At 41.6% G+C, this 24940-nt stretch overlaps 1 protein-coding gene and 1 long non-coding RNA gene across 6 annotated transcripts in view; one reads left to right on the top strand and one right to left on the bottom strand.

Annotated features, from left to right (window-relative positions):
• Positions 1 to 198: 198 nt before the first annotated feature.
• LOC130276703 (uncharacterized) lies at positions 199 to 734 on the bottom strand. Its single transcript, XR_008845223.1, has 3 exons — positions 662 to 734; positions 407 to 560; positions 199 to 320 (listed from the first exon to the last, which is right to left on the bottom strand). It is a non-coding gene; the product is annotated as an uncharacterized LOC130276703 (long non-coding RNA).
• A 5247-nt stretch (positions 735 to 5981) lies between these two features.
• The window catches only part of EFS (embryonal Fyn-associated substrate), a 31030-nt gene continuing 12071 nt past the window's right edge, over positions 5982 to 24940 (top strand). The window contains exons 1-6 of one of the 5 annotated variants that reach the window (XM_056526384.1): positions 5982 to 6108; positions 6649 to 6732; positions 16218 to 16526; positions 16677 to 16787; positions 17609 to 18595; positions 18742 to 18819. In XM_056526384.1, the coding sequence (XP_056382359.1) occupies positions 6727 to 6732; positions 16218 to 16526; positions 16677 to 16787; positions 17609 to 18595; positions 18742 to 18819 (1491 nt within the window). In that variant the 5' untranslated portion in view covers positions 5982 to 6108; positions 6649 to 6726. The other 4 variants (XM_056526394.1, XM_056526366.1, XM_056526402.1 and 1 more) reach the window with 4 other exon arrangements.

The raw sequence follows: 24940 nt of genomic DNA, 5'->3' as shown, positions 1-24940 counted from the left end.
AAGCAGGAGAATCTTACCTCAGCAGAATCTCAATCTAGTATATAGTGATAATACAAGCGCAATGTATGGGATCTATTGTAGGGGAGCTGCCTTGCGCAATATAGGGTCCTGTATACCTATATGATCAGTGGTCTTACCCACCTGTATAAATAATTAATTATAAAGTGCTGGCGCTTATTAAAGTGACAGAAGAAAACACTGGTTAAAACAATTGATATTTATTGGCTGTAAAAAATATATTTAGTATAAATATAATTATAAAGTGCAGAGCGTCTCATAGAATATTTCCTGTCTGTTGTAGTCTCTATTCCACAGTTGATCTGTAAAAAGATGCAAATACGGGTTTACTGTGATTGGATTTATATGTATTAATGATCAAGGGTGAAATATGTTGTACGTCACCCACCTGTAAAGCGCTCGGTGCCGTGAATGTTATCTGTGGATTTCGGTTGGAATTATCAACAAGCTGAGGGAGTTGAATGGTATCAATTCGGGTTGCTGTGTCCAATTATCCAATTGACTACTGAATTGGAGTGTTGGGAAGGAGATATACTTGGTCTCTAAAAGGATACAGCAATGTAGTGATATTTTTTAGTAAAGGTGTTCAGTATGATTATTAAGTATTAACACTGTAATATCAATGCATATCATTGATGCCTACCTGCTATTGCAGAAAGAAAAAAGGTCTATGTTTATTCCACTTGAGGCGGATATTTGATGGTGGTGCAGGAATCTTTCAACAGAAAGAAAAAAAGGGGGGGAATTTATTTCCTGCATTGGAAAAGGTTGCCCTACTTAGGCCAAAAAATATATATATATATATATATATATATATATATTCCACTAATATACATGTGAAAGGATGTTTTTGTTTTACCGCATTCTGTAGTAATTTTTCGAGGGTTCCGTTCGGTATTTCTTTGGAGTCCTCGCTGTGCTGCAGTCCGGTTTAGTTCAGGGGTGCAGGCCGGGATAGGAGAAAGCCCCGGACGGTGGCGTCTCTACCTTCCTCGCTGCCTGAGAGAGTCGATCAACTGTTTTTCCCGCGTGACGTCACTACGGATAGTTTTGGAATCCAATGGAGGAACTTCCAGCCTCAAGTGGAATAAACATAGACCTTTTTTCTTTCTGCAATAGCAGGTAGGCATCAATGATATGCATTGATATTACAGTGTTAATACTTAATAATCATACTGAACACCTTTACTAAAAAATATCACTACATTGCTGTATCCTTTTAGAGACCAAGTATATCTCCTTCCCAACACTCCAATTCAGTAGTCAATTGGATAATTGGACACAGCAACCCGAATTGATACCATTCAACTCCCTCAGCTTGTTGATAATTCCAACCGAAATCCACAGATAACATTCACGGCACCGAGCGCTTTACAGGTGGGTGACGTACAACATATTTCACCCTTGATCATTAATACATATAAATCCAATCACAGTAAACCCGTATTTGCATCTTTTTACAGATCAACTGTGGAATAGAGACTACAACAGACAGGAAATATTCTATGAGACACCCTGCACTTTATAATTATATTTATACTAAATATATTTTTTACAGCAAATAAATATCAATTGTTTTAACCAGTGTTTTCTTCTGTCACTTTAATAAGCGCCAGCACTTTATAATTAATTAAAAGAATCTCAATCTACTCAGAATTCAAAATTTCCATAGTGTGTGTCATGGAAGGGGCAGGGCTAGCTCTGCCTATAGGCAAAATAGGCAGTTGCCCAGAGAGCCCTCTTGAGGGGGGCACTGCTCTGCCTGCCACAATAAACGTATACAGCATTCGAAGTTACAACCATCTGCTCACAGTTAGTGTTGAGCGGCATAGGCCATATTCGAATTCGCGAATATTCGCGAATATATGGACGAATATTCGTCATATTCGCGAATATTCGCATATTCGTAATGTTCTCGTTTTATTTTCGCATATGCGAATATTCGCGTGTGCGAAAATTAACATATGCGAAAATTTGCATATACAAAAATCAATGTAAGCGAAAATTCGCATATGCGAAAAATAGCATATGCAAACTTTCGCATATGTGAAAATTCACACACCAGTCTCACACAGTAGTATTAGAGCCTTCTTACACCACATAAGCTGGAAGCAGAAGAGGGGTGATCACTGTGATGTTTACTGTGAAAAAAAACAAAAACGAATATTCGTAATTATGGATATATAGCGCTATATTCGCAAATATTCGCGAATTCGCGAATATGCGATATTCGCGAATAAAACTCGAATTGCGAATATTCGCGAGCAACACTACTCACAGTCAGCTCGGCCAGCAGAAACCCCACCGTTGTACAGTAACACTGTCATGTGCATTCTTCAGCCTGTCAGAGTAGCGCAGCACTGCAGCGCTCCTCTCTGAATGACAGGTGCAATAACCCAGGTCAGGTACAGAATTCTGACAGCACACCCACCCGCTACCCACTAACACTTCCTCCAATATCACCCCAGACAAACACCACCCACCCCCGGGTATATATGCACGTCACACTTCTCTCTGAGGTCCATGAACACAACCCCCCCCCCCTGCCCCTATTTCGCGCCCCCCCCCCCCTGCCCCGGTACCATAATATCCTCTCTAAGATCTGTGACAGTGTGTGTGGCACATTACTTCAGTCAGCTGCCTCTCCATCACCAGCCAAACAGGAGGTTTGTTCCAGTGTGTCACCCCGGTATTAAGGTTATTACATTAGAAGGAGGTTTGTTAGAGTGTGTCACCCCAGTAGCATAGCAAGGTGTGTCAAAGGGTGGAGGCAATGGGTGGACTCAAGGGGGTGGCAAAATTAGCTTCTGCCTAGAATGGCAAAAACCCATGCACCAGCCCTGAAAGGGGGTGGTAGGGAGCAGGGAGTAGTGAGACCTAACTGTCCCTACAACCGCTGTCCCTTCCTATTGCCCATCCGCCCTAAGCGACGGATCGACAACCATGAGGACTGTCCCTATACTGCACTAAAGTGCATTGGCGTCAATACAAACAAAACAGACCAAACTGTACATGTTGGGAAACAAGTCAGGAACATAATGGGAAAACTACAAAGCTACAAACAGATATACAAGGCAGGATATAGCATAACGGCAGATATGAGAAAAAGAACAAGACTAGATATGTGGCTAAGTATAAAGCAGACAAAACCAGGAGATGCAGGGGATGAACAGGTTAACTGAATGTTAGAACCCTAAACGGGTCAGGAAATATAGAACACTGTTCAAGCTGGGCTCAGAACAAGGAACACACTGGACACCCAACTAAAATCATGGAGGGACATCAATACTAAAACCAAAAAGGGTCCTAGCTAGCGGACACACTCCTAAATACAAGCAAACAGGGGTATAGACACAAGACAAACTCACTCCTAGATAGACGGATTAGCACAAGGCTCAGAACAGGATTCTATCATAGGAGATCCAGGATGAAACAAGATCAAAACAGGATTGACAAACCGACAGTGTGAATACGGACTAGGCAACACAAAGCAGAACAAACAATACAAGAATACTAAAACCCGACAAAGGTACTAAAACAAAGCAGGATAAAAGCTAGATATCAGACCAGACAAAGAACCATGGTAAAAACGTAGGATACATTTGCTCGAACAAACAGAACATAGTGAACATAATGCAAACATGGTCAGAGAAATAGGAGAAATAACCAGCCCAGAACAGCACCTCAAGAGGCCTTATATATCCTGCCAGAGCTGAAGGCTGGAAGCATTAACTCTTCCCAAACCAGGGAGAATAAAGAGAGAAACTGTTCAAACATAAATGTAATGTCGGAACAGGACCCAAAGCAGAAAAATGCAAGATACAAATAAACAGACATTACAGTGTGCAGTGGTAAGTGGAATCAGGGAAGGTATATTTTATTTTTATCAATCTGACTCACTTTCTTATTTTTCATTGGGCTGCAATATCATTTTAACTGACTAGTTAAACTAGTTAAACAACACTGGCTTAAACCCGGCATTGTGTTCTGTATTATGAGCCCTGTTGAAGAATACAGCAAAACTGCACAAGGGTATTAAAAATCTTTTCAAATGTATTTATATCTAATTTTTATTACAATTTTACTCATGTAGATTTGCCAGCAGACCATACAGCCCTATGTAAAATGGCACAAAATGGTGCCTGTCTTTTAATACAGTTGTCCCATTTGAGGCAGTGTGTGAACTGTGTAGATTTCAAGTACAATTTACACTAGCTTCTGTTGTGTACAGTGCTTTGATCAATTTTTTGAATTTTTGAAAAGGCACAGGTTATGTTCATGAACAACTCGTAATATTGTAACATACTGGGAAAAAATAATCAACAGGGCACAACGAAAAAAAACAAAAAACACTTGTGATGGTTGTGCCAAATCTCTTAGGCCCCATTTACACGGTGGAATTTCCAGGCGGACATTCCGTAGGGGGGCAGGAGCTGGCAGAAGAAGCTGGCACTAAGACCACCCTGAAATGCTCCATCTTTGTACATGGCAATTCTGTCATGTGCAGTGTGCAGCAGAATCCCACTGAAAACAATGGGAGTCTGCTGCAACAGAATTTCTGAGTGGAATTTTTCTGCCAGATTCTTCTGTGTGAATGGAGCTTTAGAGAACGAAAAATTCCATTTAACTTTTCTTCAAGGGTAGGATCACACAATATAAAAATACATGTATTTTCCAGTTTTGATTTTGCAAGCATTTTTATGTATATTGGAAATGTTTTTTTTTTTTTTTACTCTTTTTTGTTTTCTTAAAAAAAAAAAAAAGGCCAATATGCTATGCACAGAAGACACACCTGTGGGTGTATTGTATGTGTATTTTGATGCAGTATACACAAGAAAAGAGGTGTAAGCCTCTCTTAAGTATCTTTTCTTGTTTTTCGCTAATACCGGCTTATGTACTTTTTGTTGTATATCATTTTGCCTAAAATTGTACCTATAGGGCGGCATATGTACATCATACGAACGTATACCTGATGGTGCCCATACACCTTTAATGGCTGTTGGCTCAACAGCACACGTGTTCACACCACAGATATAAACATTCGGCTTTGCCAAGCGTTCATATGCTGTGATTGAATTGGGAGGTAAGGCGCTGCCAGACAGGTCCGGGTATGGTTTATCTCCCCCCCCAGAACAAAAAGATTATACAGTAGAAAGCCAACACACCGGACTCTCCTCTGACACCATCTGTTGGGGGACAATTTGGAAGACCCATAAACATAAGGGGGTTATCCAATCCCGATGACATCTTTAGGCTATGTGCAGATGATGGGAAACCCAATAATAGCTGCATGAATCTGAGGCATATTCACTTTGTATGTTTAATGTGGCTTTGGGAATGGATTAATCCCATTCAACAGGGCTACTCTTTCTCCAGTCCACATGGAAGTGATAAGACAATTTTTTTTAATCCACTTTGGAATAATCTGCATTGTATAAAGTACAAATCGATGTAATACAGATTAGATTCCGCATCCATGGAATCACACCTGGAATTTACGGTGTGAACAAAGCCCTATGCTGTGTGTGCAAATACCCCTGTGTGGATTGTGTCTCAGGTTTGGTGGAGAAGGGTGAAATCTTAGGCACTGTCTTAAGAAATCTGTAACACATAGGGTGTAAAAATTCACAGAATGGCCGCAGATCCTCACAACTTTTTTTCTCCACAGTGAGTAAAGTGTTAATTGAGACCTATTGACATGTATGGACCTGTCAGGTTTGATGGATGTGTGTGTACCTTTAATGTAGCAGTTACTGACCTGTATTTTTACATTCTGAATAACACCTACCAAGCAAGATGCAGAGAGTAGAAAATGAAATATGTGCTGTGTAAAGGAGGTCTTAGGGCTCTGTATATGAGTATATATGTGTGTGTGTGTGTGTGTGTGTGTATATACAGTATATAAGGCTGCGGGGGAGAGGGCTCAGTCATGCAGCAGCAGTGGTGGGGGGTGGGGGATGGAGGGCAGAACAGAGGAGCCCAGTGTGAGCAGTGTGGGCACAGACTGGTGCTGGCTGGCCCCTCACACAAGAGCCCAGTGTTCTCCTCAGATGACAGCAGCCTTTTCATGGCCATCTGCCTCCTCTCTAGGTGTGGCCCCTGGTTAATAACCCGATGCTTATTCCCTTCCAGCGCTCACATCCTCAGCACATCTGCTCCCTGCGGGGCGCTCCACGCTGGGGACGGCACCTGAGGGGTTAAACCGGTGTTTTGTGTGTGGCAAGTGAGGGGTTAATCCCGGCTCCCCATCCCCCGCCCACGGTGTGGTGCTCGTCCCATTGGCCGGGTAGGGGCTCCTCTCGTATTTCAGCCATGTCTCCTCCTCCAGGTCCCCGCTCCTGCCTCCCATGTCTTCCCCCACCTTTGTGCTTGGTCCTCCTCCCCCTGCTCTATTCCCTGACGCTGAGCTGCAGGACGAGACCCGGGACTCGGGTGAACTCTCACTCCTGAGGTGAGACCCCCCCACACTTGGCTTCACCTTGAGTGTACTCTTCAGGACTGGCACCTTTCTTGGTCACATCCCAGTCACACAGGTGCCCGGCGCTCACTTCCTGGATCACAGTCATGTCTTCTCCAGCGCAGGCTGTGCCCTCTTCTGTGTGTCACTGTATCTGCTATGCTTTGTTACAGGTGCCAGGCTGTGTGAGGACCCCCATGTCTTCTGAGGGAAGCTCCATTGGTATGTGAGTGACTGGCACAGAGGACGCAATGCCAGTAAGTGATTTCTGGGACTCTCCAGTATACTCCCGTGTATACTTGGTGGTGGCTGTGTGTGTGCAGAAGGTCCCATAGGGTGACATCACTGGGTGTGAGGTACAGGACTGAGCTGGCGCCTGTCTCATAACTTTCCTTTTCTTTCCCCAGTTATTATAGTAATCTACTGTCATTTCTGTGCCATTGTTTTCTCCATGAAGCCTGATAATCTCTGTTCCAGATTACATGGTGTAGGGGGGGGGGGGGTATATAGTCTATTCTGGATTACATGGTGTAGGGAGGTGATATAGTCTGACTATTCTGGATTACATGCTGTAGGGAGGGTATATAGTCTGACTATTCTGGATTACATTGTGTAGTGAGGTTATATAATCTGACTATTCTGGATTACATGCTGTAGGGAGGGTATATAGTCTGACTATTCTGGATTACATGGTGTAGTGAGGGTATATAGTCTGACTATTCTGGATTACATGGTGTAGTGAGGTTATATAATCTGACTATTCTGGATTACATGGTGTAGGGAGGGTATATAGTCTGACTATTCTGGATTACATGGTGTAGGTAGGTTATATTGTCTGACTATTCTGGATTACATGTTGTAGGGAGGTGATATAGTCTGACTATTCTGGATTACATGGTGTAGGGAGGTTATATAGTCTGACTATTCTGGATTACATGGTGTAGGGAGGTTATATTGTCTGACTATTCTGGATTACATGGTGTAGTGAGGTTATATAGTCTGACTATTCTGGATTACATGGTGTAGGGAGGTTATATAGTCTGACTATTCTGGATTACATGGTGTAGGGAGGTTATATTGTCTGACTATTCTGCATTACATGGTGTAGGGAGGTGATATAGTCTGACTATTCTGGATTACATGGTGTAGGGAGGTTATATAGTCTGACTATTCTGGATTACATGGTGTAGGGAGGTTATATAGTCTGACTATTCTGGATTACATGGTGTTGGGAGGTTATATAGTCTGACTATTCTGGATTACATGGTGTAGGGAGGTTATATAGTCTGACTATTCTGGATTACATGGTGTAGGGAGGTTATATAATCTGACTATTCTGGATTACATGGTGTAGGGAGGGTATATAGTCTGACTATTCTGGATTACATGGTGTAGTGAGGTTATATAATCTGACTATTCTGGATTACATGGTGTAGGGAGGGTATATAGTCTGACTATTCTGGATTACATGGTGTAGGAAGGTGATATAGTCTATTCTGGATTACATGCTGTAGGGAGGTGATATAGTCTGACTATTCTGGATTACATGGTGTAATGAGGTTATATAGTCTGACTATTCTGGATTACATGGTGTACGGAGGTTATATAGTCTGACTATTCTGGATTACATGGTGTCGTGAGGTTATATAATCTGACTATTCTGGATTACATGGTGTAGGGAGGGTATATAGTCTGACTATTCTGGATTACATGGTGTACGGAGGTTATATAGTCTGACTATTCTGGATTACATGGTGTCGTGAGGTTATATAATCTGACTATTCTGGATTACATGGTGTAGGGAGGTGATATAGTCTGACTATTCTGGATTACATGGTGTAGGGAGGTGATATAGTCTGACTATTCTGGATTACATGCTGTAGGGAGGGTATATAGTCTGACTATTCTGGATTACATGGTGTAGGGAGGGTATATTGTCTGACTATTCTGGGTTACATGCTGTAGGGAGGGTATATAGTCTGACTATTCTGGATTACATGGTGTAGTGAGGTTATATAGTCTGACTATTCTGGATTACATGCTGTAGGGAGGTGATATAGTCTGACTATTCTGGATTACATGGTGTAGGGAGGTTATATAGTCTGACTATTCTGGATTACATGGTGTAGGGAGGTTATATAATCTGACTATTCTGGATTACATGGTGTAGGGAGGTTATATAGTCTGACTATTCTGGATTACATGGTGTAGGGAGGTTATATAGTCTGACTATTCTGGATTACATGGTGTAGGGAGGTTATATAGTCTGACTATTCTGGATTACATGGTGTAGGGAGGTTATATAGTCTGACTATTCTGGATTACATGGTGTAGGGAGGTTATATTGTCTGACTATTCTGGATTACATGGTGTAGGGAGGTTATATAGTCTGACTATTCTGGATTACATGGTGTAGGGAGGTTATATAGTCTGACTATTCTGGATTACATGGTGTAGGGAGGTTATATTGTCTGACTATTCTGCATTACATGGTGTAGGGAGGTGATATAGTCTGACTATTCTGGGTTACATGGTGTAGGGAGGTTATATAGTCTGACTATTCTGGATTACATGGTGTAGGGAGGTTATATTGTCTGACTATTCTGGATTACATGTTGTAGGGAGGTGATATAGTCTGACTATTCTGGATTACATGGTGTAGGGAGGTTATATAATCTGACTATTCTGGATTACATGCTGTAGGGAGGTGATATAGTCTGACTATTCTGGATTACATGGTGTAGGGAGGTTATATAGTCTGACTATTCTGGATTACATGGTGTAGGGAGGTTATATAATCTGACTATTCTGGATTACATGGTGTAGGTAGGTTATATTGTCTGACTATTCTGGATTACATGGTTTAGGGAGGTGATATAGTCTGACTATTCTGGATTACATGGTGTAGGGAGGTTATATAGTCTGACTATTCTGGATTACATGGTGTAGGGAGGTTATATAGTCTGACTATTCTGGATTACATGGTGTTGGGAGGGTATATAGTCTGACTATTCTGGATTACATGGTGTAGGGAGGTGATATAGTCTGACTATTCTGGATTACATGGTGTAGGGAGGTTATATAGTCTGACTATTCTGGATTACATGGTGTAGGGAGGTTATATAGTCTGACTATTCTGGATTACATGGTGTAGGGAGGTGATATAGTCTGACTATTCTGGATTACATGGTGTAGGGAGGTTATATAATCTGACTATTCTGGATTACATGGTGTAGGGAGGTTATATAATCTGACTATTCTGGATTACATGCTGTAGGGAGGGTATATAGTCTGACTATTCTGGATTACATGCTGTAGGGAGGTGATATAGTCTGACTATTCTGGATTACATGGTGTAGGGAGGTTATATAATCTGACTATTCTGGATTACATGGTGTAGGGAGGAAGTAATAAAAGGGAACCTGTCACCAGGAGAAGAAGAAGCTGAGCAGATTGATAGATTTGTGTGAAAAGATTTAGTAGACTTTGTATTTCATTCATGTAAATCTCTGCTGTATGAAAGTAGTCCAGTGGGTTGACCTAATGGTTCCTGATTAGGACCACCCACTGGACTCCAGCCCAGAATGAGCAGGATCCATGCCTAAAACTGCCACTGTTACTGACTTCTATCATTCTATTAGATTTTGGCAATATCCTCTTCACTAATGGTATAGGGACTCCATTCAGTTCTAATGGGCGCACAGTCCTTGTGTGACTCATTCTGTGGATTACAGGAAAGTATCAGCGGTTGCTGGGAACAATAATGACTATTATATAAATCTGATTTGTTTGTTATTACAGACTAGATAGAGAATGAAGCGTGTAGGGCTGGGGGTGAGTCTAGCCGTATGAAAGTAGCCATTTGTAACTTGTGATATGTCTTTAGTCCTGAATACTGGCAAATATGTCACGGACTGTCAGAGTATGAAAGTAGCCATTAGCCATTTCGACATCTCAATGAATATTCTACAGCCCATTCTCAGTGTGTGCTGTTCTGTAAGGGATAACACATCTTTTCTTACAGTGTTTTTAAATACATAAAAATGTAGTAAAGTCCATACTACTGAAATGATATGGGGGCTTGTATTAACAAAGCATTGTAGCATCCTAAGGCTGGGGAAACAGCTTTTCTGTCCTGATGACATTATTAAGCTTTTTTTTTACACTATACAACTATGTAAGCACATTGCCCTTGGTCTGGGGTGCTCACACTCATTGCCCTTGGTCTGGGGTGCTCACACTCATTGCCCTTGGTCTGGGGTGCTCACACTCATTGCCCTTGGTCTGGGGTGCTCACACTCATTGCCCTTGGTCTGGGGTGCTCATAAATCCACTATCCAGCTGTGCCCATGCTTTTCAGTATTCTGTCCTCTGGCATGTACAGGAGATGACAGCTAAAAGGGTTGGCTGGGAATAGAAAGAAGGGTCCACTTTTGAAGCCTTGATTGAAGGAATGGCTGAGGAAGTACACTGCTCAAAAAAGTGAAGGGAACACTTAAACAGCACAATATAACTCCAAGTCAATCACACTTCTGTGAAATCACACTGTCCACTCAGGAAGCAACACTGATTGACAATCAATTTCACATGTTATTGTGCAAATGGAACAGACAACAGGGGGAAATTGTAGGCAATTAGCAAGACACCCCCAATAAAGGAGTGGTTCTGCAGGTGGTGACCACAGACCACTTCACAGTTCCTATGCTTCCTGGCTGACGTTTTGGTCACTTTTGAATGCTGGCGGTGCTTTCACTCTAGTGGTAGCATGAGACAGAGTCTACAACCCACACAAGTGGCTCAGGTAGTGCAGCTCATCCAGGATGGCACATCAGTGCGAGCTGTGGCAAGAAGGTTTGCTGTGTCTGACAGCGTAGTGTCCAGAGCATGGAGGTGCTACCAGGAGACCGGCCAGTACATCAGGAGACGTGGAGGAGGCCGTAGGAGGGCAACAACCCAGTAGCAGGATCGCTACCTCCGCCTTTGTGCAAGGAGGAGCACTGCCAGAGCCCTGCAAAATGACCTCCAGCAGGCCACAAATCTGCATGTGTCCACTCAAACGGTCAGAAACAGACTCAATGAGGGTGGTATGAGGGCCCAACATCCACAGGTGGGGGTTGTGCTTACAGCCCAACACTGTGCAGGACGTTTGGCATTTGCCAGAGAACACCAAGATTGGCACATTCGCCTCTGGTGCCCTGTGCTCTTCACAGATGAAAGCAGGTTCACACTGAGCACATGTGACAGATGTGACAGAGTCTGGAGATGCCGTGGAGAACGTTCTGCTGCCTGCAACATCCTCCAGCATGACTGTTTGGCGGTGGGTCAGTAATGGTGTGGGGTGGCATTTCTTCGGGGGGCCACACAGAGACAAGGACATTACATCAAAGTTGGATCAGCCTGTAGTGTGGTTTTCCACTTTGATTTTGAGTGTGACTCCATATCCAGACCTCCAGGGGTTGATCAATTTGATTTCCATTGATAATTTGTGTGATTTTGTTGTCAGCACATTCAACTATGTAAAGACGAAAGTATTTCATACGAATAGTTCATTCATTCAGATCTAGGATGTGTTATCTTAGTGTTCCCTTTATTTTTTTGAGCAGTGTATTTAGCTGGGTTCATTCATGATATTTTGGTTGGTGTTTTTTTTAGCCAAAAAAAAACCAGTTGAGTGGAACCTAAAGAACTATAATGAAAGGGTTTCCATTTTTTCTTTTCTGTGTTTTGGACCCGTTCATAGTTTTTTAGCTTATACCATGTGAATCCAGTTTTAGAACATGTTACACACACTTGCGCAGTGCATTTGGAAAGTCTTCAGACCATTAAATGTTTTTTTTTCCAAATTTTAGTTATTTTGCGGTCTTGTTCTAAAATCAACAAAATTCCAGTTCACCCCATCAAGCTGCAGTCAATACAGCCTGATCAGAATAAAAAAACAGAGGGACACAGTGGAAAAAAAGTTTTACTTAGACTAAGCAGTCTTATATTGAGCCAGATTTTTAAAGGGGTACTCCACTGGCCAGTGTTCCGGCTGCGTTCGGAACATTTAGTTCCAAACGCTGTGCACGCGCTGTCTGCCACGTCCTCTCGTGACGTCAGGCCATGCCCCCTCAATGTAAACCTATGGGAGTGGGCGTGACGGCCGCCAAGCCCCTTCCCATATACTTGCATTGAGGGCCAACCCCCACAGCGCGCACACAGCGTTTGGAACTTAATGTTCTGAATGCAGCCGGAACACTGGCCAGTGGAGTACCCCTTTAACAAGCATCTTACACTGCTCAATCTACATCTAAGGTGGCATAGATAGACATTCAGATAGACATCTAAGCTGGCGGATAAATCGAGGATTTATTGAAAAGGACATACTGAAATTTTGGCAAGGACATAAGTATTAAGACCCTTTACTCTGTACTGGGTTGAAGCACGGTACAGTCTCCAGCCTTCTTGGGTATGATGCCACAAAATTTGCACGCCTGGATTTGGGGATTTGTATGCCATTCTTTGCAGATCCTTTCAAGCTCGGTCCAATTGGGTTGGATGAGGACCATCAGTGGACAGCAGTTCTCTGTTCTCTTCAGAGATGTTTGCTTAGGTTCAATACAGGGCTCTAGCTGAGCCCCTTAAGGACGTTCAAAGAGTTGTCCCTTTAGCCTCTCCTGTGTTGTCTTGGGTATGTGCTTAGGGTCATTGGGGGAGATTTATCAAAACCTGTCCAAAGGAAAAGTTGCCCATAGCAACCAATCAGATTGCTTCTTTCATTTTTAAAGAGACCTATGAAAGAAGCAATCTGGTTGGTATGGGCAACTGGACAACTTTTCCTTTGCACAGGTTTTAATAAATCTCCCCATTGTCTTGTTGAAAGGTGAACCTTCAGCACAGTCTGAGGTCCAGAACACTCTGAATCAGGTTCTCATTAGGAATATCCCAAAGTACTTTGATTCATTCACCTTTTTCTCAGTCCTGAGTCTGAGCCACTGAAAAACGTCCCCACAGCTTTGTGCTGCCACCACCATCTTTTACTGTTGGGGTGGTATTGTGCAGGTGATGAGCAGACATTACACTTTTTAAATTAATGCCAAAAACTTTAATCTTGGTCTTATCAGACCAAACATTATCATTTCTGAGAGTCTTTTTTTTTTTTTTTTTTTTTTTACTCCCATCAGTCTTTTATAAAGCCCAGTTAAGTGGAGGCTGCAGTGATGGTTTAGAACATTTCTCCCATCTGCACACAGGATCTTTGGCGCTCAGCCAGAGTGACCATTGGGTTACTGGGAACCTCTCCTCTCTTACCTAGGCCTTTTTCCCCCAAATACTTTGTTTGGATGGTCGTCCAACGCTAACTAACAAGTCCTGGTTCTTCCAAACGTCTTCTATTTAAGAATTATAATGGCCATTGTGCTAATGTGAACTTCTGCACCCATCTTTAGATCTATGGTTCCACACAATCCTGACTCCGACCTCATTGCTTGGTTTGTACTCAAATATGGATTGCCATCTGTGAAAGCTTAGGCTGTGTTCACAAGCTCATGTTTTTAATTGCCGAAACAGATCATAAATGGAGGACATGTATACGAAAAGACCGAGACTTCACCTCTTGGTAGATCTATTCCTAGCTTTCTATTTAATAATTGCTCTTAAAAACCTGAACATGTGATCACATCCTTATTTAGACAGGGCTGAGTCTTTTCAAATCACTTGAATTTACACGGGTGACTCCGATCAAGGTGAAGGTGCAGATCTCAAAGATGACAAGAGAAATGGGAGCCCCAGAGCTATATTTCAGGGGTCATAGTAAATGGTCTAAATACTTATGTCAATGCTACATTTTAGTTTGTCCTTTTTAATACATTTACAAAAAAGCAAAAATTCGGTTTTCACTTCCATATTATGTGTTATTTAGTGCAGAATCATGGGGGGCTTGATTTCAATATTATTTTAGCACAAGACTTTCTGTATGCATTGTACATATGCACAGTCACCCAGCTTTCCCAAACACCTGAGTGGGAAATCTGCCTAGCTTGCAGTTCTACTGTACAGCTGCATGGAAGCGGATGACAACCCCTGTAGAAGCGGTCGCTGCAGCTATGTTTGTTGCCTGTCCCAGATAAGGCAGAATGGATTTGTTACTGATATAGCACTAGACAACTTCTATTTCTAGGTGACTTCAGCAGTTTGCGCTGTTGGCTCACCCTTGGAATGTTCTGCTCTTCCCTCTAAGAGCTTTCACCCATATTATTCTAGGAAGAGGTTGCATTATCCTAGTAATTGTGGTTTTTCTCTGCTGTCTAGTTAATGGTGTAATGCTAGAGCTTGCCGTCCAAGATTACACTCAAAGGCCAAGACATCCTAAAAGAAGGATCCTCCCAATGGCCACAGCTATACATTCCCATTCTTAAGGCAGCCAGCTGTCCTCTACTGCGAGCAACTGGAGGATTGGGAAGGGGGTTGGGGTTGGAAATAAGAGAGCAGAGCTTGTGCATGCACATTTTCCATAGGACTGTCAGTGTGATTTAGTATTATGTTGCAGGACCTGTCGTTGTTTGGACATGACTAGCTGGCTCTCTGAAGGGCAGATTAAGTGCACAAGCTGTAAACTCCAAAGGGTGACGTCTATGAAGAATTAAATAGGATGGCATGTCTATCTAATTTACAGAATATAGGAGAGATGCTTGCCTAGGAGAAGCATCTGATCCGGTTTACACTGGGCATTGACTTGGACACAGTGCTTCCTTTCTCCTTATTCTGTATTGAGGATGATGTCACCACCACATGTTCTGTTCGCTTAAAGAGACAGGAACCTTCTGCATAATGGGCGAAAGACATGGCAGGGTGAGCAAGGGGATCTAATGAAATACTGACGGCATTAACCTTCAGAAGCAGGCACCACCGATGGCTTTGTGTATCTAGATGTAGCCGCGAGCCTCCCTGATGCAGTGTTTGCTTGTGCCTCGCTGAGCTAGCTTATGAGGTTCTAGTTTGAGATGTTCCATGAATAATGCTGTATTGTATTGCATTGTAAAGTTGGCATCTCTGGACTGATGCTGCTGTTCACCTTGAGTGTCAGAATTATGTGCATTTTAGATGACTAGGTTCTTCACAATACTTCGCATTTGGGTGTGTCTGGATCTCATGTGTAAACCCTGAACAGTATTTCTGAGTCTGATTGAAATGCAGCGTCTTCCATCAGAACTCTCCAGGGTTAATATGCGTATGCTTGAGGGTTGCATTTTGCTTTACTGCTGGATTACTTTTAGACCTTTTCACTATGTGAACTAGTTAGATGTGTGTTGGGTGGGGGTTTTCAATATGTTCTCAGTCTATGCTCAGTATCGTGTATATTTTAAACCTACCATTAAGCCTGCCCTCCCAGGCTCCATTTAGTGATGCTATTGACCATGGCTTCTTAATAAAGAACTGATATTTGCATAGGTCTTGCAGCTACTGTGAGTATAAATGGTAAATAAGTGATACATTTACAGATGATATCAATGCAACTATGGTAGTTTTCAAATGTAAAAGCTTTAGAAAATAATATTCAGACTGAATACATGGCTATATATATTTCTTGCCTGTAAGGGCTCTGGCCTCATTGTTACTGGAGCGGAGGTGCAGAACAAATGTGCTTTTCCATAGCAGGTGTGCACTGTATTGCAGCATACAGCGCTCTAGTCATCTATCAGACTCAGTTTCTCTTCTTATTCCTCCTATCCATTTTTATACACTTTTTTTTTTTCCCACTTAGGCACAGCTGGCACAGGCCTTATACGACAATGCAGCTGAGAGCCCTGAAGAGCTTAGCTTTCGCCGAGGTGACGTAATGTTAGTCCTAGAACGAGACCCTCCCACTCTTAGTGGTTGGTGGCGTTGCTCGCTGAGGGGGAAGCAAGGAATTGCTCCTGGAAACCGATTACGGCTTCTTCCCGAATCGGAGGAAAATGAATATCAAGCACCTCGCCATCTTGGAGCTAACATTGTGATCACAAAACCACAAAACCCTGAAGACCAAGTAAAAACCTATAAAGATGAACCACAGACCTCATCATGCACAGAGGTGAGATAAAAGCTTAAGTGTTCAGGCAGCACAACTATTGACATTTGGTCAGGGGTGCCAGACTTGGTTAGTCCACCTACTACTACCATGATAAGTGTGTACAAAGAAAATAAGTCAATAGTATATTTGTTTTTTATCCCTCTATATTAGGTATATCAAGTACCACCTATTGCACGCCTTTGTATTTCACCACCTACATTAGAAGATGACATCTACAACTCTCCACGTCAGGTCGAGGTGCCTCAACCATGCCCAAAAGAGGTGAGAGATGTTCTGAACTTTAGAGAGATAATATAATAAATAGGAGCTACATAATGTCAACCACCTCCTTCCAGAAAAGGGGCTTTTGGCTGCCCATACACATTAGATCAAATTGTGAGAGGGGAGTAAGCAGATACCAAGGAAATAGTTGGGTAACGCCAACATTAATCAGTTTTTACATGATCATTAGGAATCCTATAGCTCTTTTAAAGAACACTTATACAATTGTGCACAATTTGGGTGTATAATGACTTTTACCGTTTACAGTAAAATAATTATGAAATAGTAAAAAGTAGGTTATAGTAAAAAGTAGGTTACATTTTTAATGCCTGTACATGTAAAACAAAACAAAAAAATATACCTTTTATATAATGGTATACAGTAAAAGAAAACAGTCATCTGCTTACCCACACTAAACCCAATACACTGGCTTATAGTGTGGGTGAACAGGAGCCTGATGAGGGGTCAATGGGTTAAATGCGTACCTGAAGCCTGGAGATCTGTTCCGCCAAAGATCTTCTATCTTCAGTGAATAGTGCACTGGAGGTGGGCCTTCCGGCTCAATTTGAATATTCATTGCCACGGGTCACGTGAACGCTCAGTCCACGCAGCGCTCGCATGACCTGTGGCAATGAATATTCAAATTGAGCTGGCAGGCCCACCTCCAGTGCGCAATCCACTGAAGATAGAAGATCTTTGGCGGAACAGATCTCCAGGCTTCAGGTACGCATTTAACCCATTGACCCCTCATCAGTCTTCTGTTCACCCACACTATAAGCCAGTGTATTGCTAACATACAGTATTTTCTCTGTGTCCTGTAGGTATACGATATGCCATCTTCATTGCTGAAAGATACACAATCTTTGTCCAGTATGTACGACAGTCCTGTGTTGCGACTAAAGGAAGAAAAGAATGAGGCTATGCTACCACCTGAAGAGATTCCAGAAGATATTTATGATGTGCCACCAACATTTCAGAATGTGGCACTGGATGATGAGGAAGACGAGGGCATTTATTCCATGCCTTCTAACCTAAAACGGGTGTCGGGTCTTCAGAATCTGTATGAAGCCCCTGAAGATATTCTTAGTTGTGGTAACTTACCAGAACCAATTGACCCACCTCAGACCCACCGTCTTTCCGTGTCTAGCACTGGCAGTGCTCGATCAGTAGATTCTGGTGGAAGTAGAGAGTCCAATCTGCCATCACTCTTAACTAGAGATTCTCGTACTGATGGGCTTTGTACAGTGGAGGCATTGCGAATGCAGCATCAGGAACTACAAAGGACAATGATACTTGTAAGAGAAAGCCTTCAGGATGAGGCAAGACGAGGATGCCTCGAAAATCAAGGGACAGTTCAGGGTGCTGAAGTCCTTAAAGACTTTGTTGGCTTGGCACAAGTTGTTCTTCTCCACTCTTGCCAAGCCTCAGACCCATCACTACATCGAGAACTCTCTGGACATTTAGAGCAACTGGAACATGCATTGCGGGCACTACAGGAGGGTGGTATTGAGGTAACATCATTGACTCATTTAATTCAGGAGCAGAGTGGGTATATTGTGGCACTAGTAAACACAAATGCAACCCTCCTCTTCCCAAGACCACGGCTTTCTTCCAGTGAAAGCCTTTCACGACGACCACTTCCTGCCATACCCACTGCTTCCCCTGCAGCACATCGCAAGGGCAGCATTCAGGATCGACCTCTGCCACCACCACCTATCCTTCATCGAACTCCTGGTGATCCTGAAGAGGATGCCCACTGTGAATATGAGAGGATTCAGTGCAGAGACAATCACTATGTTCATTTACAGGTGAGTGAAAGCCCCCCCCCCCCTTCCTGGATTATGTCAAATACCTATTGTTTATTGCAAACTGCTGTATTCTCACACCCTTCATAAACTGGTTTTACCAGCATGTCTATCTTGATTATTATTTTTTATTTTTTTTTGTTAACCAGGGTACAAACGCGCAAACCACCTTAAAATCCAAAGACCAACAGAAGACTGTGGAACAGAAACCTTTACAGGAGAGAAAGGTAACATATTTCCTTAAAAGTTGCTTATGCATCTTAGGTAAAAGTTAAAATGCATACTGGACAGATCATGGCCTGTAAAAAGTTTTCTAAGGATAATTTATTTTCCCTTAGTCCTAACGGCAGCACAGGTAGGTATTTCTGCCCCTGTGGACAATTAGGTCAGGTGGAATGTTAATGAATTTCACCAATAAATTAATAGTTAAACACTTATATCGCCTATTAATGACCCCTCCCCTAAAAAGTTGTGTGCTATTATACAAGACATATATACAAAAAGAGGAATTGATATGTGTGTGCTGCCATTAGGACTGGGGGAAAACAAATGATAGTTAGAAATCCTGGCAGCACAAGTAGATAGGTAGCTTGAAGGTTTTACCTATTAGGGACTGTCTTCTTGCTAAACAGAATGCAAGACAGACCGCCCAAAGGCAACGTCTTCTGAACCTTACAAATATAGTGAAGTTTGAAATCTAGAATGCTGCTCCACAAATATGGTCCAATGGGATAAGACTTCTTTCTGTCGCAGAAGTAGATACTGCTCGGGTAGAGTGAGTGTGGATGAACAATGGCATAGCCTTGACCTCACAAGTGTCCCTCCAGGTATAACATACATCTGCAATCCATGAGGCAACTTAGTAGGGCTGGGGGTTTAAAGGGGTTCTCCGGTGCTTAGACATCTTATTCTCTATCCAAAGGATAGGGGATAAGATGCCTAATCGCGGGAGTCCCGCCGCTGGGGACCCCCGTGATCTTGCATGCGGCACTTCCGCCCCCCCCCGTGTGACGTCACGCTCCGCCCCCTCCCATAGGCTTGCATTGAGGGGCGGAGTGTGACATCACACGGGGGCGGAGGCGCGACGTCACACGCCGCCGGCCCGGTGGTCGCCCGTAATCAGAACCGGAGCGAACACGGGACTCCCACGATCAGGCATCTTATCCCCTATCCTTTGGATAGGGGATAAGATGTGTAAGCACCGGAGAACCCCTTTAATAGCATGCTAGAGCCGGAAGCGGAGTATACACCAAACATGCATCAATCCCATTCCGGGTGCTCAATCACACAAAGGCAAAGTTCATAGAAGTATACTTGAAGGTAGGTACAGGAGGCACTCACCACCAGGATATGTGCAAAAAATAGAAAGATAAAGATTTTCTATTTTTGCACATATCCCGGTGGTGAGTGCTTCCTGTACCTACCTTCAAGTATTCATTTGAATGGGTCTGCGGACAGTCCACAAATCTGACACTGTCTGTGGACCCATTTAAAGGAATACTCCGGTGGAAAACTTTTTTTTTTTTTTTTTTTTTTTTAAATCAACTGGTGAAAGAAAGTTAAACAGATTTGTAAATTACTTGTATTAAAAAATCTTAATCCTTCTAGTACTTATTAGCTGCTGAATGTTACAGAAGAAATTATTTTCTTTTTGGAACAGTGTTCTCTGCTGATATCACGAGCACAGTGCTCTCTGCTGACATCTCTGTCCATTTTAGGAACTGTCCAGAGCAGCATATGTTTGCTATGGGGATTTTCTCCTACTCACAGAGAAGTCAGCAGAGAGCACTGTGCTTGTGATGTCAGCAGAGAACACTGTGTTCCAAAAAGAAAATAATTTCCTCTTTTTTTTTCTTTTTTTTTTAAACTTTGTTTATTGAGTTTTCACATTTTATAAACAAAGAGAAACAAGTAATGCGAAAAAGTAACGGTATACGAACAGGCATAAGCGGGTAACGCAGTACCCTGAATGCCACAACAAATATGTAATATACAGAAAAGCAAGCATTAGTATTCAGCCTACCAGGCCAAAATGTTCCCTCCGACCACTCACACCATAACATTCACAAGCATTCCTGGACAATAATTTCCTCTTTAGTAATCGGCAGCTAACTAATTAAGATGTTTTAATAGAAGTAATTTACATATCTATTTAACTTTCTGGCTCCAGTTGATAAAAAAAAAAAAAAAAAAAAAAAAAGTGTCACTTGCAGCAGGAATTCCGCAGTGGGAAACCCGCTGCTAGTAATAGCGTGTGAACGCACCCTTAGGGTAGAGGACTAGTCTCCCTTGCCTTAAACTGAATGCCAAAATGAAACCTAGTTCTTTGCTTAAAAATCCTTTAAAATGTTATTTACCGTATTTATCGAGGTATACCACGCACCGGCCTATAACACGCACCCTCATTTTTCCAAGGATATTTGGGTAAAAAAAGTTTACCCAAATATCCTTGGTAAAATGAGGGTGTGTGTGCCCTCATAGACTGTTTCTGACCCCGCAGAAGCCCCCAGGAAAGGCAGGGGAGAGAGGCCGTTGCTGCCCGCTTCTCTCCTCCTGTCTTTCCTGGGGTCTAGAGTCCTGCTGCCGCCGCTTCTCTCCCCCCTGGCTATCCAGAGACTGCCACCGCCGCTGCCCCATTACCTCCCCCATCCCCGGTTTTATAATGACCTGTTCCCGGGGTCCACGCTGCTTCTGGCTCCGGAGGCGTTCTTAGCTGTCACTGTGCACTGGGCCACTGACGGTGACGTCGCGTTGAAGACGTCACTCATCATTGCACAGCAACAATGCAGGAGTCCACCGGATCCCGGAACAGGTAATTATAAAACCGGGGATGGGGGAGGCAATGGGGCAGTGGCGGCGGTCTCTGGACCCCAGGACAGGCAGGGGCAGAGAAGCAGGTAGCGACGGAAGGTCTCTGGACCTGTAAAAGCCGCCGCAGTTCATTAATTTAAAGTGCCCTCTTTAAATCATTGAACTGCAGCGGCTTATCGGCATATAACATGCAGATAGACTTTAGGCTAAACATTTTAGCCTAAAAAATGCATGTTATATGCCGATAAATACAATATATTTATTATCCTGTTCTTTATTTTATAGAGCATTTTGTTTTTAGGAAATAATATATCAGTGCTTGACATCAGAAAGCTTGATGCAACTTTTTTATGCAACACATTCAGTTTTTGCCTTGGGTGAATTGTCAAGAATTTTTTCTATTGAATTAAAAGGGGGGGGGGGGGGTTGGGGGGAACAGACATACTTTAAGGTTTGAAATGTCTATTTTACACTAACAAAATACACTCTGAAAAACAGAGCTTAGAGGGGTATTCTGGGTACAAAAATCTTACCCCCTATCCAAAGTCAATCACAGCTCCATGCACGAGCTGTAGGGTTAAAGCCAAGTATTAGAATCCTATTCCAATCCTATTCTTGGCTGTGATTATATGGCTCAAGCTCTAAGGAATAAGGCACTTGTGAATTAAGGCAGCTGTCTGCATTTTTTTATATTCTGCAGATGGGTAAAATAAACCAGAAATTCCTTGAATATGTTTTATGTATCATAATTGTTGTGATACCAGGGATGTGTTCTGCCAGGCACTTCCAATGAGGTCATTGTTTTTTGTTTGTTCTTCTCTGCCTTTTTAAATAGAATATTGATTTATTTTTAATGGCACATTTGTGATAAAACACCACAATGGGACAGATTAATCAATATAGTTTCTATGGGCAGATTGATAAATATGGGCCATTGAGGGGCTAAACAGTTAGAAACCTAGAATGTGTCAGCAGATGAGAACCATTTGGCCCATCTAGTCCCTGGCCCTATCTTAGGATAGCCTTATGCTTATCCCTATCTTATATGAAGGATAGCCTTATGCCTATCTCTATCTTATATGAAGGATAGCCTTATGCTTATCCCTATCTTATATGAAGGATAGCCTTATACCTTTCTCTATCTTATATGAAGGATAGCCTTATGCTTATCCATATCTTATATGAACAATAGCCTTGTGCTTATCCCTATCTTATATGAATGATAGCCTTATGCTTATCCCTATCTTATATGAAGGATAGCCTTATGCTTATCCCTATCTTATATGAAGGATAGACTTATGCTTATCCCTATCTTATATGAATGATAGACTTATGCTTATCCCTATGTTATATGAATGATAGCCTTATGCTTATCCCTATCTTATATGAAGGATAGCCTTATACCTTTCTCTATCTTATATGAAGGATAGCCTTATAAATATCTCTATCTTATATGAAGGATAGCCTTATGCTTATCCCTATCTTATATGGAGGATAGCCTTATGCTTATCCCTATCTTATATGAAGGATAGCCTTATGTCTATCTCTATCTTATATGAAGGATAGCCTTATGCCTATCTCTATATGAAGGATAGCCTTATGCCTATCTCTATCTTATATGAAGGATAGCCTTATGCCTATCTCTATCTTATATGAAGAATAGCCTTATACCTTTCTCTATCTTATATGAAGGATAGCCTTACACCTATCCCTATCTTATATGAAGGATAGCCTTATGCTTATCCATATCTTATATGAACAATAGCCTTGTGCTTATCCCTATCTTATATGAAGGATAGCCTTATGCTTATCCCTATCTTATATGAAGGATAAACTTATGCTTATCCCTATCTTATATGAATGATAGCCTTATGCTTATCCCTATCTTATATGAAGGATAGCCTTATGCTTATCCCTATTTTATATGAACAATAGCCTTGTGTTTATCCCTATCTTATATGAATGATAGCCTTATGCTTATCCCTATCTTATATGAAGGATAGCCTTATGCCTATCTCTCTTATATGAAGGATAGCCTTATACCTATCTCTATCTTATATGAAGGATAGCCTTATACCTTTCTCTATCTTATATGAAGGATAGCCTTATAAATATCTCTATCTTATATGAAGGATAGCCTTATGCTTATCCCTATCTTATATGGAGGATAGCCTTATGCTTATCCCTATCTTATATGAAGGATAGCCTTATACCTTGCTCTATCTTATATGAAGGATAGCCTTGTGCTTCTCCCTATCTTATATGAAGGATATCCTTATGTCTATCTCTATCTTATATGAAGGATAGCCTTATGCCTATCTCTATATGAAGGATAGCCTTATGCCTATCTCTATCTTATATGAAGGATAGCCTTATGCCTATCTCTATCTTATATGAAGGATAGCCTTATGCCTATCCCATGCATGTTTAAACTCCTTCACTGTATTTGCAGCGACCACTTCTGCAGGAAGGCTATTCCATGCATCCACTACTCTCTCAGTAAAGTAATACTTCCTCATCTTACTGCAGAAACCTTTGCCCCTCTAATTTAGAACTATGTCCTCTTGTGGTAGTTTTTCTTCTTGTAAATACATAAAAGAAATATACACAGTAAAGGTGGAGAGTATATTTAAAAGTTTCAATCATATCCCCTATGTCTCATCTTTCTTTCAGGATATACATTTTAAAGTTTTATCCTGTAATCTATGTTGCAGCCATATTGGATATTTTTGCGCCAAAGTTTACATCCCAGAAAATTCTTCTGGAAACTTGTCACGAAATATTCCATGGTTACTAGTGCCCAGACAAGCAATAACTGTATAAATGAAACATTTCTGAGCTTAAATGTGAGTGCAGGTGCAGTGACCAATATATATAATATATATATATATATGTATAAAAAAAAATTTTTTTTTTTTTTTTAAATAAAATTTTTCAATAATAATTTTTTTTTTTTTTATAATTACTTAAATAACACCTTTTCCCCAAAAAACTAAGAAAACAAAAACAATAAGACTACAACCATTTCTGGGATTTCTGTACATCAAAAAGTTGGTGTGAAATTTTTGATGTAAACCGGACTCTCATCCCTTATCATGTAAAGCAGACAATGGGGGAGATTCTCAAAGAATTTTGCACCAAAACAAATCTATTTTGCGCCAAAATTTTGGCCCAAAAAATATCGACCACATTTTCAAAGAGCTTTGTGCCGTGGTTTACACTGTTCACGTCAGTTTTGTAAAAGTCCACGTATATTGTGTGCTTTACATTATATTTTCATGTGAGAGTCCAGTTTACATCAAATATTTCACACCAGCTTTTTGATTACAGAAATGGTTGTAGTTTTATTGTTTTTTTTTCTTTAAGTAATTATTAAAAATAGAAATAATTATAATTGAAAAATGTTATAAAAAAAAATAAATATATATATTTTTATTTTTTCTTGGTCACTGCACCTGCACTCACATTTAAGCTGAGAAATGTTTTATTTGTACAGTTATTGCTTGTCTGGGCACTAGTAACCATGGAATATTTCGT

Source organism: Hyla sarda, chromosome 1 (assembly GCF_029499605.1).
Source record: "Hyla sarda isolate aHylSar1 chromosome 1, aHylSar1.hap1, whole genome shotgun sequence".
In the NCBI taxonomy this organism is placed as follows: Eukaryota; Metazoa; Chordata; class Amphibia; order Anura; family Hylidae; genus Hyla; species Hyla sarda.
Note: the sequence above shows the minus strand (reverse complement) of the source record. Positions and strands in the feature narration are given on the sequence as shown.